Source organism: Monodon monoceros, unplaced genomic scaffold (genome assembly GCF_005190385.1).
Source record: "Monodon monoceros isolate NGI ecotype Baffin Bay Population unplaced genomic scaffold, NGI_Narwhal_1 Super_Scaffold_14, whole genome shotgun sequence".
Lineage (NCBI taxonomy): Eukaryota > Metazoa > Chordata > Mammalia > Artiodactyla > Monodontidae > Monodon > Monodon monoceros.
Window position 1 is genome coordinate 46,899,708 of NW_021703770.1, and position 16,600 is coordinate 46,916,307.

Here is a 16,600-nt window from a genome sequence, read left to right on the forward strand (position 1 = left end):
CTTAAAAAAGTGCATCCTTGTTGGACTGAAAAAGAAACTCTGTCCAATGTCACAAAGCATCAAGGAAGTTTGTCCAGGCTCTGGGTAGGAAAATAAAGTTATCCTTAACAATTCTTAATGTTGAACTTGTGCCTCACACAGGTTTGGGGTCTAAATTTACACACACAAAAAGAATAGAATAAGCAGAGTTTTTTGACAATGTAGAAAGAAGCACCAAAAGTAACTATAGTTAACAATACTGTATTGTTAAGCTGCTACGAGAGTAGGGCTTAAACGTTCACACCATACAACACAACAAAATGATAATTATGTGAGGTGAAGGATGTGTCGTCTAAGTTTATTGTGATAGTCATTTTGCAGTATATACGTGTACCAAATCATCATATTGTACACCTTAAACTTACACAACGGTGCATGTCAATTATATCTCAATAAAGTTGGGGAAAAAAAGGAGTAATTCAAGTCAATTTTACTTTTTAAAATAAGGCAAGTTAAGGAGTAAGATTCCACCAGTTAATAGGGCCAAACATTGACAATTCTTGACAAAATATGCAAGTATTTTTATGTCCCCAACTGCAAGCCTGGATTTTTTTTAAAGTAACTTTTTTTACATTTATATAAAATATTTATTATCCATAAAAACAGGTAAGATGTAATTAATTCATTAGTATTTTAATGTCCTTGGAACTCCACGTAGTAAGCAAGATCTCACTTTAAAAAGATTTTCATTTCATGGAAAGAGCATTTTCTATTATGTAAATTGTTTCAATTCTTTTTTAAAAGAGCAGAATAAATTTCTACAATTGAAATACTCATTTTATCTTTTTTTTTTTTTGCAGTACGCGGGCCTTTCACTGTTGTGGCCTCTCCTATTGCAGAGCACAGGCTCCGGACGCGCAGGCTCAGCGGCCATGGCTCACGGTCCCAGCCGCTCCTCGGCATGTGGGATCCTCCCGGACTGGGGCACGAACCCGTGTCCCCAGCATCGGCAGGCGGACTCTCAACCACTGTGCCACCAGGAAAGCCCCTGATAACTGTATTTTAATAATCAAAATGCTGTTAAGGTCTCACACTGGGGTCTCCTTGCATCTAGTAGATATGTCACTACCAGGATGGAAATGAGAGCTCCATGGCTCTCCTAGAGACTGTAATCCTACCTTCCTCTACTCCTCCCTTGATCTTGAGCTTCCAAAAAGAAAATGAAGAGTTCTTCACTGCAATTTCATAGACCTCTGCTGTAGACTCTGGTGACTTGGCCCTTTTACAAGATTTTGAGTTTCTCAGAACTCTAATATTTTTTTCAAAAACAGCTAAATGTTAGCCAGTCAAATTGTGAAAGAAGTATTAGAATATTCTGCATACCTGTTTAAAATGATACAGATAGAATGAAAGGATACTATAGTAGATGACAAGGTGATACTAAGAGAAATGACAGAACAAAGTTCTGATGGTAATGATCTTTCCCTCTATTTAGGGAGAAGACACAGATATAGGAAAACATTAGTGAAAGAAATGGCATATTGTGGTGCCAAGTATTAAGAAATGCATAAACTTAAATGCTGCAAGTGTAATATATTTAATTAGTTTTGAATTAAAACAGACATATAAGTGAGGACTAGAGTTGTCAGATCTCTTAAAGTGCTTTCAACTAAATTCTATTCAGCAGAGGCTTGAGTTTCTACTCCGTATAAAGGAGCTGTGGGGGTAAAATAAGTGATGCATGGTGTCCTCCTTCAAGGAGTTTAGGCTTATTGGTTAAAGGGTGAATCGGAGAAAAAAATTCATGCTGGAGAAAGATACATATTTTTTTTACAATTTATGAAATTAATAATCCAACAGAATTATCTAGACTTAGAAAACTAGTAATCACATAGATAGCTTTCATAATATTTCAGCAATTTGTAAGAAAATAGTAAACTTGTAAGAAATTTTGGAACAAATTGCTTCTGAGCAATGAATTACATTTCCTCAAAGTGATATTCATCAAACATACTGTCTCTCTGTTATGGGCTGAATAGTATCTCCTCAAAAATTCACGTTGAAGTTCTGATCCCCCTACCTCAAACTGTGACCTTATTTGGAGATAGAGTCTTTAAAGAGGTAAGTTAAAACAAGATCACTGAGGTGGGCCTTAATCTGATATAACTGGTGTCCTTACAAGAAGAGGAAATTTGGACCCAAACATGAACAGAGTAAAGACACTGTGAAGACACAGGAAGAGGAAGACCATCCACAAGCCAAGAAGAGAGACTGTTCCTTTACGCACAGCTTTCAGAAGAAACTACCCTTACTGACATCTTGATATCAGGCATCTAGCCTCCAGTATAAATTTATGTTGTTTAAGTCACCCAGTCTGTGGTACTTTGTTATGGCAGCCCTAGCAAACTAATACACTCTCTCTGCTTAATTCTAATGTAATTATCATTATGAATCTGAGGTGGATGTTTAGGCTATTGGGAATGCAAAGCATTATGTCTCATTTTTCACTATATTTTCCAAGAACATCATTAATCTAATCAAATAGTAAAATACTAATTAAAAAAAAGAATCACCAGAAGAACAGAAAAAGGAGAAAGTAGTTACTTCACAGTGCAGAACTACATGTGAGGACTTTGGGAGAGTTGCTTTATATTATAAGCCTTTATGCACATTTTGTTTTTTCATCATTTGCCTGTATTACTTTGACAAAAGTTAGATAGAAGAGATAGGTGGGTGGGTAATTAGAAAGAAAGAAAAATAAACGAACCAATGGGTAATGTGATCACATTTAAACAATCATTTAAACAATTTAAAACAACAATGAAGTTTTGTTTAATTCTCACTTATAAGTTATTCACAGGGGTATTTTGACTCTCTAAAGTTCATAAACAGAATTCAAATCATCCAAGCAGAAGTAATTTGCTGCTTTTAAGCCAAAGCCCTGACTAGCTAGAGAGTTGCCTCTAGGAATTAACCAGAACGAAATCCTGATTAAGCAACTAATTGGCTTGTCTACTAATGAAAAGAAAAACAAAGTACATTTCTCTACCTCCAGACACAGAGTCATAAAAACAGAAGTTTTCAGAACCACCTTAAAGATGTTTAAATCCCTGACAATAAGATTCAACAAGGTGAAGCCTAGTGAAGGGAGCGATGAGAATAAACAAGGTTCTGATCCAAGCAGCGAGTCACAGCAACCCACGAGACAGGTATGCTCCCCACATCCCTAAATCAGTCTTGATTCTAATCATTTCTTGTCTGGGGAGGGATTTTAATAAACACTATGATGTGTGATTTCTCTGCAGTTTTACTTGCTACCATCTGGGTCATGGACTGTTTGTCTTTGGGGTTTATCCTTATCATTTTATACATACTGCATATATTGGCTTTAGAATGGAATAATAAATGTTTAGAAGACCCTATTATGATTTGGAAAAGCAAAGTAAGACTTCTCCTTGCTGATTTTCACTTCTACCATCATCCAAAATGAAATCATTTCTCAAATATTAAACTGGTTATATGATCTAGTTCCAACAGAGAATGTCAAACATCCTGGTCTTAGGAAACTGCATTTTAACAGTAATTTCTCTAGACCAGGAGTTCTCAATAGGGAGTAGTTTGCACTCAGGACAATCAGCAACGTCTGAAGATATTTTTGGTTGTCACAGCCCAGGGGTAGGGAAGTTACTGTCATCTAAAGGGGAAAGGCCAGAAATGCTGTTAAATGTCCTAGAATGAACAGGAGAGCCCTTTACAACATAGAATTATCCAGTTCAAAATTTTAATATTGCCAAAGTGGAGGAACCCTTCTCTGGACAAATATTTTCACAAGTTCTAAGTCTGTTCATCTATAAAATGAGGATGATACCTGCTTTGTAACCTTGGTATACAAACTAGAGACAGTATAGATAAAGCATATAGTAGGGAATTCCTAAGTGGTAATTATTATCATCATCACTATTAATAATTTGTGTTCTTATGACAGATTTAAGTCCAAATGGTAATTATATGATCAATATTCACTTACAGCTATTTATAGAACAATTTTCATGAATTGCTCACTAGATTTACCTAAAAGCACTATGTAAGATTTTTAGAGCAATAATTATTTTCACATCTAAGAGAACTGGATGAGAGATGTCAAATACAAACAGGAAGGTACCTCAGGGACTAGCATAGCGTGGTCTAATGATTCAGGTTTAAATGAGCCTAGGGTATAAAAAATACCGAAATAACCTAATGTTGGCCCTAGAAAATTTGCCTTCCTTTTCTGATTAACATTGACTGTTTCTGCAGTGGAAAGAAGTGGAGAATGTTCTTTATGAGAGTGCCCTTGACTTTTCTAATACTTGTGTCAAAATAAATAATCTCATACTTTAAAAGTTACTTATATGTTTAAAAACTTATAGACTTTCACAAATGTTGAGCTGGGTACTTCCCTTCAACTAGCCTTCTTGTGTTTTTCTCTGGGAAAGTCATTACAGTGATGTATGCCAACTTACCATCATGATTATTTTCCTGCAGAGCACATAAAAATAGCTAATACATTATTCTCTTGGAGAACATAGTAGCTAACAGCAATTACTATGTACCAAGCAAGGTGCTATCCCCTTCCAAGCACTGCTGTATTGAATTCTCATGGGCCCTGTTATAATTTGCTACTTACGCACAACTTACAAATTGCAGAGTCTGGATCAGAACCCTGTTCTATCTGACTTTAGTGCCTGAGAGCTAAATCACTAGGTTATATTGATACAAAACAGAAGGCAAAATGAGCAGAAACTCCTTAGAGAGTTGTGTTTCCTTCAGAAACATTAATATTGGAGAGCTACTCAGACTAGGCACAAGTAGAGCAGCTCTTAGACACATCCTGTGCCATTCCTGACAGCCATAATTTGTGGATGTTAATCAGGAAGTCTGCTGGCATCACATATCTTAAAAGTCATATTGGGGAATTATTTGCAACTACTCTTTCCAGTAACATGTTGGTAAAAGAAAAATAGTTTTTCTCCAGTTTCAAATATGCTAAATGTTAAAAATGACACAAAGTTAAAGCCCTCTTTTCATCTACAGAATATAACCTTTTAAAATGACATTTAAACAACATATTTCTGAAATACAAATCGATTATTTGAGTCGTATAAAAAATCTATGAAAGAATAAATCAATTTACATTGTATTTTAAGTGTCATTTAAATAGTTAATTCTCAAACTAAAATATCATATGTAATTCAAATTTGTCAATAACCATGAAATCAAAAACTGCAAACTCAGACTAGTACAAACTCTCTCTCATACTCCAGAATAAGACACTATTCACATAAAACTACATTTATGTACAATAAAACTATGATGGAAATGTTTCTGAATAACATGATGTAAAAGTGTTTGATTGAAGTCAGAAGGCTTTATCACTACTTCATAATCTATCCAGGGATCCATACTTTTCTAGCCACTTAATCAATTTCCTATTCAATAATATAAGAATAATAATCGCTGCCTTGCCTAACACATATGAGTCTTAAATTAAATCATCTGATCAATTTGCTTTCCAGTTTAAAATGTTTCTGACGTACAGTGTCTGAAAATAATGTCAAACTTCACATCAAGGCTTAAAAGGCTCTCAAAATCCCTTCCTACTTCACTAGCCTCATCTTCTCACCCTTTTTCCCTTCCAAGCACTTCTGTAGTCTCCCTTCACCTACATACACCTTAGGCTTTTGCTAAACATACGTCCACTGCCTGTAATACTTTCCATGCCTTGTCCATCTGGAAAACAAAAATCTCATCTTGATTTGTAAATTCAGGAGTCACTTCCTTTTGAATAGTGTCCTTCCTTTCCCTTCAACTCCGGAAGAACTGACCACTCCCCTTTATGCCCCACCTCTAGCATCTACTAACATTGTGTCATCACCGATAACATTTCATGTCAGTTGCACTGGTGTGTGTTTGTTCCCCCTATGGGGCTGTGAGCAGCTTGGGAGCCAAACTTTCTATGCTCTAACCTTATATCTTATTTTACCCTGTCCCCATGGGAAAATCTTCAGGTGTACACTGGCCACATCCAGTGAGATATACTTACATTTCAAAGGAAAGCTTAAATGTTAAGATAAATGATGAGATAGATGCAAATGAAATCATGGAATGTAAGAGGAAGAGAGTTATGAGTAAAGACACCAAGGTACTTTCTTCTTTCCATCATTTTACATTCTACCTCTAAAGACCTAGACTGGGACCAATGCTCTGGCTGAAGGAAGTTAGAACCAGGCTGTAGGAAGTTAGAACCAGAACTGGGAGAAACATGTGTCTGGGAGATACAGCAACCACAGTGAAAAAAACAGACTGTGGTCAACAAACTGTGGAGATTGAAGTTGATTATTCAATAATAGAGCCAAGAACATTCATTTAAGTGTAAGAATTATCATTTTTAGTATATCATAAACAAATGATCAATTTTAATGACTGGCTTGATAATGGAATGAAAAATTCTTATATTTTACATTCAACTTCATTTTATGTAAAATCACATGTACTATCTCTATTTTTTTCTCAAAGGGAGAAAACAAAAATGAAAAGAAATCTCTCAAAACCAAGATGCCTCCAGTTTCAGCTGAAGAGTCATACACCAAAATTCAAGGTAAGAACCCAAATCAGCAGAAAAAAACCCTAAAAAGTAAAATGTATATTTCTCTGAAATGTATTGTCTGATGAAACACCTGTCCTTGACTTGGTAAATTATGTAGGGTCACACTTGAGATTATTTGAAGATCTGGATATTTATAAAAATTATTTCTTCATTCAGTCAGTTATTCAATAGATGCTTTTTTATCACCTACCACGTGCCAGGCCCTGTTCTGTGGGTTGGAGATACAGTGGTAAAGAATATGGGCCAAATTTGTGTTAACATAAGTGTATAGTGAACAATGAAATTTCAGGTAAGTGTTATAAAAACATTAAAATAGATGTGGGTTATACATGTTTAAAGGTTCTGTTCTCTTCGCCCTTGAAACTCCATTAGAAATCTTATCTACTCCTAGGGCTACCACATTCACGTCTACATTGATGATTCCAAATTCATATCAGACCAATTTCTTTTTTAAGACCCTGTCCAATATTTTCCAGGTAACCACTGGACAAATATACCTGTATGTTCTGCTGCCATCCTAAAGAAAGCATGTCCAAAATTTAATTCCTTATCTTCCCCTTCAAATAAGCTCCCTCTCCTTTTTATTTCTATTCCTGGTTCTATTATTTTTTCAGTCTCTCAAAACCTAATTCATGTTTATTCCTCTATCTAGGCTGTTCTATAAAGGAAATTAGTCACCAAATCTCCTTTCATAATGGCCCTCAAACCCACTTCATTCCTTTCCAATTCCACCACTAATGCCATTCTTATTAGTAACTCATGCCTACATGACTCCCAGGCTCTAAGTGATCTCTTCTGATTAGGACTCTTTCACCCAATCTCTCCCCTTTTCATCCAGCCCCAACAGTATTAGCAGATTACTTTCCATTAACCATTATTTTGATCTCACGTCTCTGTTAGTCTCTTCTAAAGAGCCTTAAGTGCCTCAATATTGCCTGCAGGACAAAATCTAAATTACTTCATCTGATTTGGTAGGATCTAATGAAATCTATTACCAGCTCCTCTCCTATTTCTCCTGAGTATTAACACTACATTATCACCAATAAAACATAAAAATGATAGAAGAATCACTAGAACAGAATATGCTACTGTTAAATAATGAAAACATACAATTATTGTTACAAAACTAGAGTAAATGTTTTTGCTTTTCATCTATTAGACAAAGGTAAATGTATGATAATTTTTACTAGAACAAATTTTGGAGCTGAAGCACAATTGAGTTTTTGCTAGCCAGAATATCTATCTCTAAGGAGGAAAAATAAGAAACATGTGAAAATTACAGGCAAGATTGTAAATAAAGAAGCAAATCACAAGAAAGGTTGTAAGTAAACAAATTCCTCTATAGGAATATCCCCACAATCAAATACTGAAGAAATGGTCCCATTGTCATTATACTTGACTGCTCTTATTTAAAAGAAAAACAAAGAACCTATGTGAAGAAAATAACAATTTAACAGAGAAATGTAGAATAATCTTGAATAACTGGAGGAAAATAATATGTTCCCAGTTTGGAGGGTAACATTATAAAGATACAGATCTAGTTCTGTAAATAATTCATACTTCTATTTTCATGATCTCCTCTCTACCCGCTTTCAACAATATATTTTTAAAAACAAGGGAAGAAAATTCACTTTAGTTTTCTTGATTTTATTTATTTACTTATTTATTTGGAAGTACAGATCTAGGTTTTTATTGTTCTGATTAGAATGTAGAGAATACTTACTGTGTCTATAGAGATCAGCTGGGTTTTTTCACTTTCTTTTGCATTTTCATCTCAGCCAAGAAGACAGCAAAATAGTGTCTTCCAAACAGTCATCATTTACTTACTTGAGGAGAAAGAAAAAAAAAAGTAAATGTTCTGTAATGTTTTTCAACATGAATGCAGTTTAATATTACCTCCTAACTGATTACTAAAGCTAGGCTCTTCAATTGTTAGATTATCTGATTTTAAATGTTTACAATGATGTATCACTGAAAGAGAAGCATTTAATAATCATAAAGACTCCATTTCTGATAAAAGTTCACACACATATATTACTTCCACAGATAGTAAGACTCCTATACCAAGAGGATATAATAAAAAAAAATGTGTTCTTGACATTTTTTTCCCTCCCACCTCAACAAAAACAAAACATCAACCAAAAGACACCACTCTTGATTCCACTTCCTCTTTGGCTATTGCCTCATTCCCATATTCTCCTTTAGAGTAAGACTGTTTGAAATAGCTATCTATACTTGTAGTCTCTGATTCCTGTTGTCTCTTTCTCTTTTTTATTTTTTTATTGAGTATAGTTGATTTACAATGTTGTGTTAATTACTGCTGTACGGCAAAGTGACTCAGTTATATATATATATATATATATATATATATATATATATACACACACACACATATATGTATATATGTATATATACATATGTATATATGTATATACATATGTATATATGTATATATACATATGTATATATGTATATATATATATATACATTCTTTTTCATATTACTTTCCTTTATGGTTTATAAGATACTGAATATAGTTCCCTGTGCTATACAGTAGGACCTTGTTTATCCATTCTATATATACCAGTTTGCATCTGCTAATCCCAAACTCCCAATCCATCCCTCTCCCATTCCCTCCCCATTGGCAACCACCAGTCTATTTTCTATGTCCCTGATTCTGTTTCTGTTTCATAGATAGGCTCATTTGTGTCATACTTTAGATTCCACATATAAGTGATATCATATGCTATTTGTCTTTCTCTTTCTGACTTACTTCACTTAGTAAGATAATATCTAGGTCCCTCCATGTTGCTATAAATGGCATTATTTGGTTCTTTTTATGGCTGAGTAGTATTCCATTGTATATATGTACCACATCTTCCTTATCTATTCATCTGTCAATGGACATTTAGGTTTTTTTCATGTCTTGGCTATTGTGAATAATGCTATAAACATAGGGGTGCATATATATTTTTGAATTATAATTTTGTCTGGATATATGCCCAGGAGTGGGATTGCTGAATCAAATGGTAATTCTATTTTTAGTTTGCTGAGGAATCTCCATACTGTTTTGCACAGTGGCTGCACCAACTGACATTCCCACCAACAGTGTAGGAGGGTTCCCTTTTCTCCACACCCTCTCTGGCTCTTGACATCTTTTTATCAACAGCATTATTTAATCTTCAAATTTTTCAAAAGGAGTAGAAGGTTCTTCTGTGGATCATATAAGAATTTTCATTGCATACAATGAACTGTTGGTTAACAAATGAAGGTATTGAGGAAGAGAGAAACACCCTACAGTAGAAATCAACTCTGCATAACCAAAGGAAGAAAAAAGCACAGAATTGTCAAGATAATTCAAACTATAATTCTGTTTTATTTTGAGTTATTTTAATTTTTTTATTGATGTATAGTCGATTTACAATGTTGTGTTAGTTGCTGGTGTACAGAAAAGTGATACAGTTATACATATTTGTACAAAAATAAAGAATATTTCATATTCTTTTCCATTATGGTTTATCACAGGATATTGAATATAGTTCCCTGTGCTATACAGTAGGATCTTGTTATATATCGATTTTATATACAGTACTTTATATCTGCTAACCCCGAACACCTAATTTATCTCTCCCACAGCCCTTTACCCCTTTGGTAACCATAAGTTTGTTTTCTGAGTCTGTAAGTCTGTTTCTGTTTTGTAAGTAAGTTTATTTATGTCATATTTTAGATTCCACATATAAGTGATACCATACAGTATTTGTCTTTCTCTTTCTGACTTACTTCACTTAATATGGTAATCTCTAGGTCCCTCCATGTTGCTGCAAATGACATTATTTCATTTTTTTTTATGGCTGAGCTGTATTCCATTGTGTATATATACACCACATCTTCTTTATCCATTCATCTGTGGACATTTAAGTTGCTTCCGTGTCTTGGCTACTGTTAAAAGTGCTGCTGTGAACATTAGGGCATGCATGTATCTTTTTGAATTAGTGTTTTCATTATTTCCAGAATTGCTGGATCATATGGTCATTCTATTTTTAGTTTTCTAAGGAACCTCCATACTGGTCTCAATAGTGGCTGCATCAATTTACATTCCCACCAACAGTGTAGGAGGGTTTTCCCTTTTCTCTACACCCTCTCCAGCATTTGTTATTTGTAGACTTTTAAATGGTGGCCATTCTAACTGGTGTGAGGTGATACCTCATTTTATTTTGATTTGCATTTCTCTAATAATTAACAATGTTGAGCATCTTTCTGTGTGCCTATTGGCTATCTGTATGCCTTCTTTGGTGAAATGTCTATTTAGGTCTTCTGCCTATTTTTTGATTGGGTTGTTTGTTTTTTCATTATTGAGTTGTATGAGCTGTTTGTATATTTTTGAAATTAAACCATTGTCAGTCACATTGTTTACAAGTATTTTCTCCCAGTCTTGTAGGTTGTCTTTTTGTTTTGTTTATGGTTTCCTTTGCTGTATAAAAGTTTGATTTGGTTCCATTTGTTTATTTTTGTTATTTCTATTGCCTTGGGAGCCTGACCAAAGAAAACATTGGTACGATTTTTGTCAGAGAATGTTTTGCCTATGTTCTATTCTAGGAGTTTTAAGGTGTTGTGTCTATATTTAACTCTTTAAGCCATTTTGAGTTTATTTTTGTGCATGGTGTGATGGTATGTTCTAACTTCACTGATTTACATGCAGCTGTCCAACTTTCCCAATATTACTAGCTGAAGAGACTGTCTTTTCTCCAGTGTATATTCTTGCCTCCTTTGTGGATGATTAATTGATTGTAGGTGTGTGGGTTTATTTCTGGGCTCTCTTCTGTTCCATTGATTCATATGTCTGTTTTTGTACCAACACCACACTGTTTTGATTACTGTAGCTTTGTAGTATTCTCTAAAGTCTGGGAGGGTTATGCCTCCTGCTTTGTTCTTTTTCCTCAAGATTGCTTTGGCTATTCTGGGTCTTTTATGGTTCCATATAAATTTTAGGATTATTTGTTCTAGTTCTGTGAAAAATGTCATGAGTAATTTGATAGTGATCACACTAAATCTGTAGGTTGCTTTGGGTAATATGGCCATTTTAACAATGTTAATTCTTCCAATCCAAGAGGATGATATATCTTTCCATTTCTTTAAATCACTTTCAATTTCATTTATCAATGTTTTATAGTTCTCAGCATATAAGTCTTTCACTCCCTTGATCAGGTTCATTCCTAAGTACTTTATTTTTTGATGAGATTTTAATATTATGAGTTATTTTATAATAGTGATGGTTTCAAATCTGTAGTTCTCACATAAAAATACAACCTTGACGGCATGAAACCAAGAATCACATCTTTGGGATTACAAGTTTATTCTTATTCTTGTTATACTCTATTCAAAGTGTGTTTGTAATCTTAATATTTCCTGGCTGGTAATAAAAGCTCTTTCATGGAAACTTCATTTAATAGAGGAGCTATTTGAGTGGGAAGGAAAAAAAATAGTTTCATTTAAATTTGCAGACTTAGCATGTCTTCAGAAACTTTAATAGGAATAACAGTTATATTTGAGATATTTTGTTTTGAAAAAGCAAAATTATTACTGTTTAAATATAGCCTCTTATACATGGTTGGTATTTCTGTGTTCTTCACTTCAAAACATGCAGGTGCAATGTCATAATATCTGCAGATGTTGATTTCTGATTATAGAACTCTTATCTTCTGCAGAGCCTGGTTTAATTTATATCTGCCATAGAAATGAAGAACGCAACATATTTTTGATTCAAATAAAGATAACTTACTAAAGTCCTCTTTTGATTACAATCATTTTTCTTAGGCTTCCACTTCACTTATATTACATTAAATGTTTCTTTAAATTAATGTTTTGGTACCGGCATAGGATATGTAAATGACTTACCTAGTGATTTATGATGCCGTAAAGTGACTCTATTTGTGTGGAAGTGGATCAACGTTTGGTGCCCATAACTTGTATGGCTTGGTAAGCTCAATAATGCCCCTCAAGGTATCCATAGCCCAACTCCCCAAACCTATGAATTTGTTACCTTACATGGGAAAAAAATTGCTGATATGGTTATATTAAAGATCTCGAGATGGTAAGATTATTCTGCGTTATCCAGGGGGCCTCAATGTAGTCAAAGGGTCTTTATAAGAAGAAGACAAAAGGGCCAAAGGCAGAAGAAGGAGATGGGATGATGGAAGCAGAGGTTGGATTGATGCATTCTGAAGATGGGGGAAGGGACCATGAACCAAGGAATTCAGGCAGCCTCTACAAGCTGGAAAAGATGAGGAAACAGATTCCCTCCTAAAGCCTCCAGAAGGAATGCAGCCTGTCTTAGACTTCTGACTTACAGAACTGTAAGTGAATAAATCTGTGTTGCTTTAAGCCATTAAATTTGTGGTAATTTGCTACAGAAATAGAAAACTAACATATATGGCTTTAAAATGGCTTTAAAATACTCCACACTTTCAAAGTCACAATTAAGAAAATGACATTTTCAGTCCAAACAATCATACAATTAATACTAAAGGCAGTATTTTGTACTAGGAAAAACAGAGTTTGACACCCCTGAATTCAAATTATTACTCTGCTACTTAACTAGTTTTATGTGACCTTAGTTGGTCAAGATATTTAACATCTCTGACTCTTAGCTTGCTTGTGTATAAAATAAGGATAATACTGTCATCACTAGGTTGTGGGTATGAATTTAATTAATATACATAAAGCATTTAGCATCGAGGTTGGTAAATTCCAATGTTGATAGAAATCAGATAGCTTAAACGAGGATCACGTATGCCCTGTCTAAAGAGCCAGAGGTCACTCGGCTCTGACCAATAGCTGTCATGCAGGGAAGAGGGTTAAGTGCTGCCAGACATTTCATCTTCAGTCTAGAGAGACTGCAAATACAAATCTTAACTTGAAATTTCCCAGTTTTGAAACATTGACTTTTTAATGTTTAAATATTCCCTTATTTTACATCATTGAAAGAAAACTGAATTCTTGCCAAATTTAGCCCATACTACCATTCTGTGGCCTCTAACCAACCACATGTAGGTACTCCATGTAGTTAAAACCTGTGGACATTGACAACACTCGACAAGATGTTTTTAGTTATCCTCTTAGTCTTCCCTTCTTTTCCAGTCATGCTCTCCAGCCCAGACTTTGTGTTGCAAACAGACTACAAGTGTGGGGTCCTCCCTGCACCTTCTGAGCCAAATCGCTCTCCAAAACCAAGATCCCAGCGTGCCAGGTTCAGCACAGTTCCAGGTCTGCAGAGGCATCCCAGGCCTTGCCAGTCCCCCACCATCTATCCAAACTGACCTAGCCTGCATCTCAGCCAACTCAGTTTGAACAGACATCCAGAGAGCTAAAAAACAAACAGACAAAAAACGGCTCTAAGGCTTCCCTGGTGGCGCAGTGGTTGAGAGTCCGCCTGCCGATGCAGGGGACGCGGGTTCGTGCCCCGGTCTGGGAAGATCCCACATGCTGCGGAGCGGCTGGGCCCGTGAGCCATGGCCGCTGAGCCTGTGCGTCCTGAGCCTGTGCTCCGCAACGGGAGAGGCCACAACAGTGAGAGGCCCGCTTACCGCAAAAAGAACAAAAACAAAAACAAAAACACCAAAAAAAAACAAAACAAAACAAAAATGGCTCTAGAGCTAAAACTGCTCTAAAAAATAAATTATTAAAATATAGAGAGAAAAATGGAGGGAAAATCCTAGCTTGTTTAAACAAGAGACCACTCTTTAGTCCTTGGTAGTAACAATTAACTTATTCAACTTAACTTGTCTTATGTAGAATAGGAAAATAGGCAGACTGTCTACTGAAATTTAATTTACAAGTATCAGTAAAGGCTTCCCTATGTAAACAGCATGAGAGGAACTACTATGGCTAATTTTAGCAGTATAGTCCACTTTGTGACTATTGGTCCTATTCACCAGCCAAGGGCTAAGGTGGGAATACAGAAACTACATCAGCAAAAACAAGAATGAAACTTTTTATCAAAATTACTCAAGCATGTTTCTCTGCTTCATCCCAAAAGAAAGTCTTATACAGTATACAATTAGAATTATAGAACTCAATAAGAAATATTCATTCAAAACTAATACCTAATGTGATGATGAACAAAAGAAATGAGAAATGAATAAACTTGGCATGTGAAATTTCTGAAAACTTAGTCTAGAAAAAAGATAAGTAACATGGGCTTTGCAGTTTGAAACGATGAAGAAAATTCCCAACCATGCTGAGGACATGCTGGGACATAGGCATAATCAGGGCACCTTGGGTGGCAAGGGCTCATCGTAAGAAAACTTGTGGATAACTGGAACTGAAAAAGTGTTCAGGGGATGGAAGCAGCTGTAGGAGCTAATTACTCTCTCTGACTCTTGTTCACAGTCAACATGGCTTCGTTTCTCAAGACTGTTGTGTTTCTCTATATATATCTACTCTGGACTGCTCTCTTTCCATCTACTCTTTTCCCAGTCCATATTCCAGAGAGAGCAGTCTACATGACTTAGATAACAACCATTGTTCCCACGGGGCAGAGCCTTCATGGTGACCATATATATCGGTCACCAGCTAGCATGGATCGCTACTTTCTTCAGGTCAGGTGCCCAGCTGCGTGCACAATCAGGAACCATTCCTGCATGTGATACAGCAGAGATGGAGAGAGCAATAACAGCTAAAGGAGAAGTTAGGCAGAGAAATCATACACTGTTTTAAATATCAAACAGAAGAGGAGACTATGATAAAATACCTCAGTGTCCACTTATTTTTTAAACTAAAATCTTGAGACTCACCAAAGTGGGTGTTTTCACTTTTTTTCTTTTTTCTTTTTTTTTTGCAGTTTTCATGATTTAAATATATTTGCATAATTCAATTACATCAAACTCTGTGTTTTTAGTCTTCTTTCTGCTAAAGAATATATCTGATTTGTAGGAAATCGCATTCTGCTTTCCTGATCCCTGGAACTCTTTTAAGTAAATAGAAGTTCCTGTATGCCCCACATACATCAATGCTGTGTAGACCTGAAGGAGTTAATGTATATTTTTTTAAAAAAAAGATCATTTTAATTTACCCTAGTCTGGCTGGTGGAACACTTTGTATTTATATTGCATTTTTCTCGAACGGAGGCTTTATCTACTCCCCACAGAAATCCCCATGACAAAAGTATTCCTCATTTTATGGATGAGGAAACTGTTACAGAAAAGCGACTTATCCAGAGTCACCCAGAGAATTAGTGATGTTAGGATTAGAGCTCTCTCTTCGGTACCCAGTACCAGTAACTCACCACATTCCTTAATACCTGTATGTAAAATGCATTTTCTAGATGAAGTAATACCAGCAAAAGGTCTCTGAAACCAAGCATGCCATTGAGAGAGGACAGGATTCCTTGATCCTGACACAGTACCAAAGTTACCTTAGATGGATCTGTATTCTTTTTGCTTTGCAGTTATTCATTTCTTTACTTGTGATGATGTACCTTAAAGCAAAATCTGCCTAAATGTAAAAATTCCTTCAGGACTTTTTAGCATGTTAAGGCTGCCTGGAGGAACTCTAACCTCTGAGTAGGTTCAAGGATCCCATCCTAGCTCTTTTGACACAGGCTTCTGCCTGTACACCTCCAGAAATGGGGTTTTTGCTGCCTCACAAAAATGTATGTTTCACTGTTAAGACAAGTTGAGTTGTTAGAATGTTTGGGGTTTTGTTTGTTTTTCTGTTTTGTAAATCCCATTGATGAATCCCTCTTATGCCTTCTGGAATACATGAAATAATTTTATTTTCCTGTCTACGTAACAGCCCTTCAAAGAATTGCAAATAACTGCTAGCTCGCTAGCTAGTCTTCAATACCTTAGCTAAAGAACATAAGTTCCTCAACCATTCTTCTAATAGGATGGTTTCCAGAACTCTCACCTACTCTGATTCCTTCTAGATTTTTATAGATTGCTTGAGCACTTCTTAGCATAAAGTACTCCATTTTTC

At 35.4% G+C, this 16,600-nt stretch overlaps 1 protein-coding gene across 1 annotated transcript in view; it reads left to right on the forward strand.

The window, feature by feature from the left end:
• Positions 1–3,077: 3,077 nt before the first annotated feature.
• Positions 3,078–16,600, forward strand: part of CNGB3 (cyclic nucleotide gated channel beta 3) — a 143,676-nt gene continuing 130,153 nt past the window's right edge. The window contains exons 1-2 of the mRNA XM_029223050.1: positions 3,078–3,188; positions 6,535–6,616. Coding sequence (XP_029078883.1) covers positions 3,078–3,188; positions 6,535–6,616 — 193 coding nt within the window. The remainder of the gene's footprint in view (positions 3,189–6,534; positions 6,617–16,600) is intronic.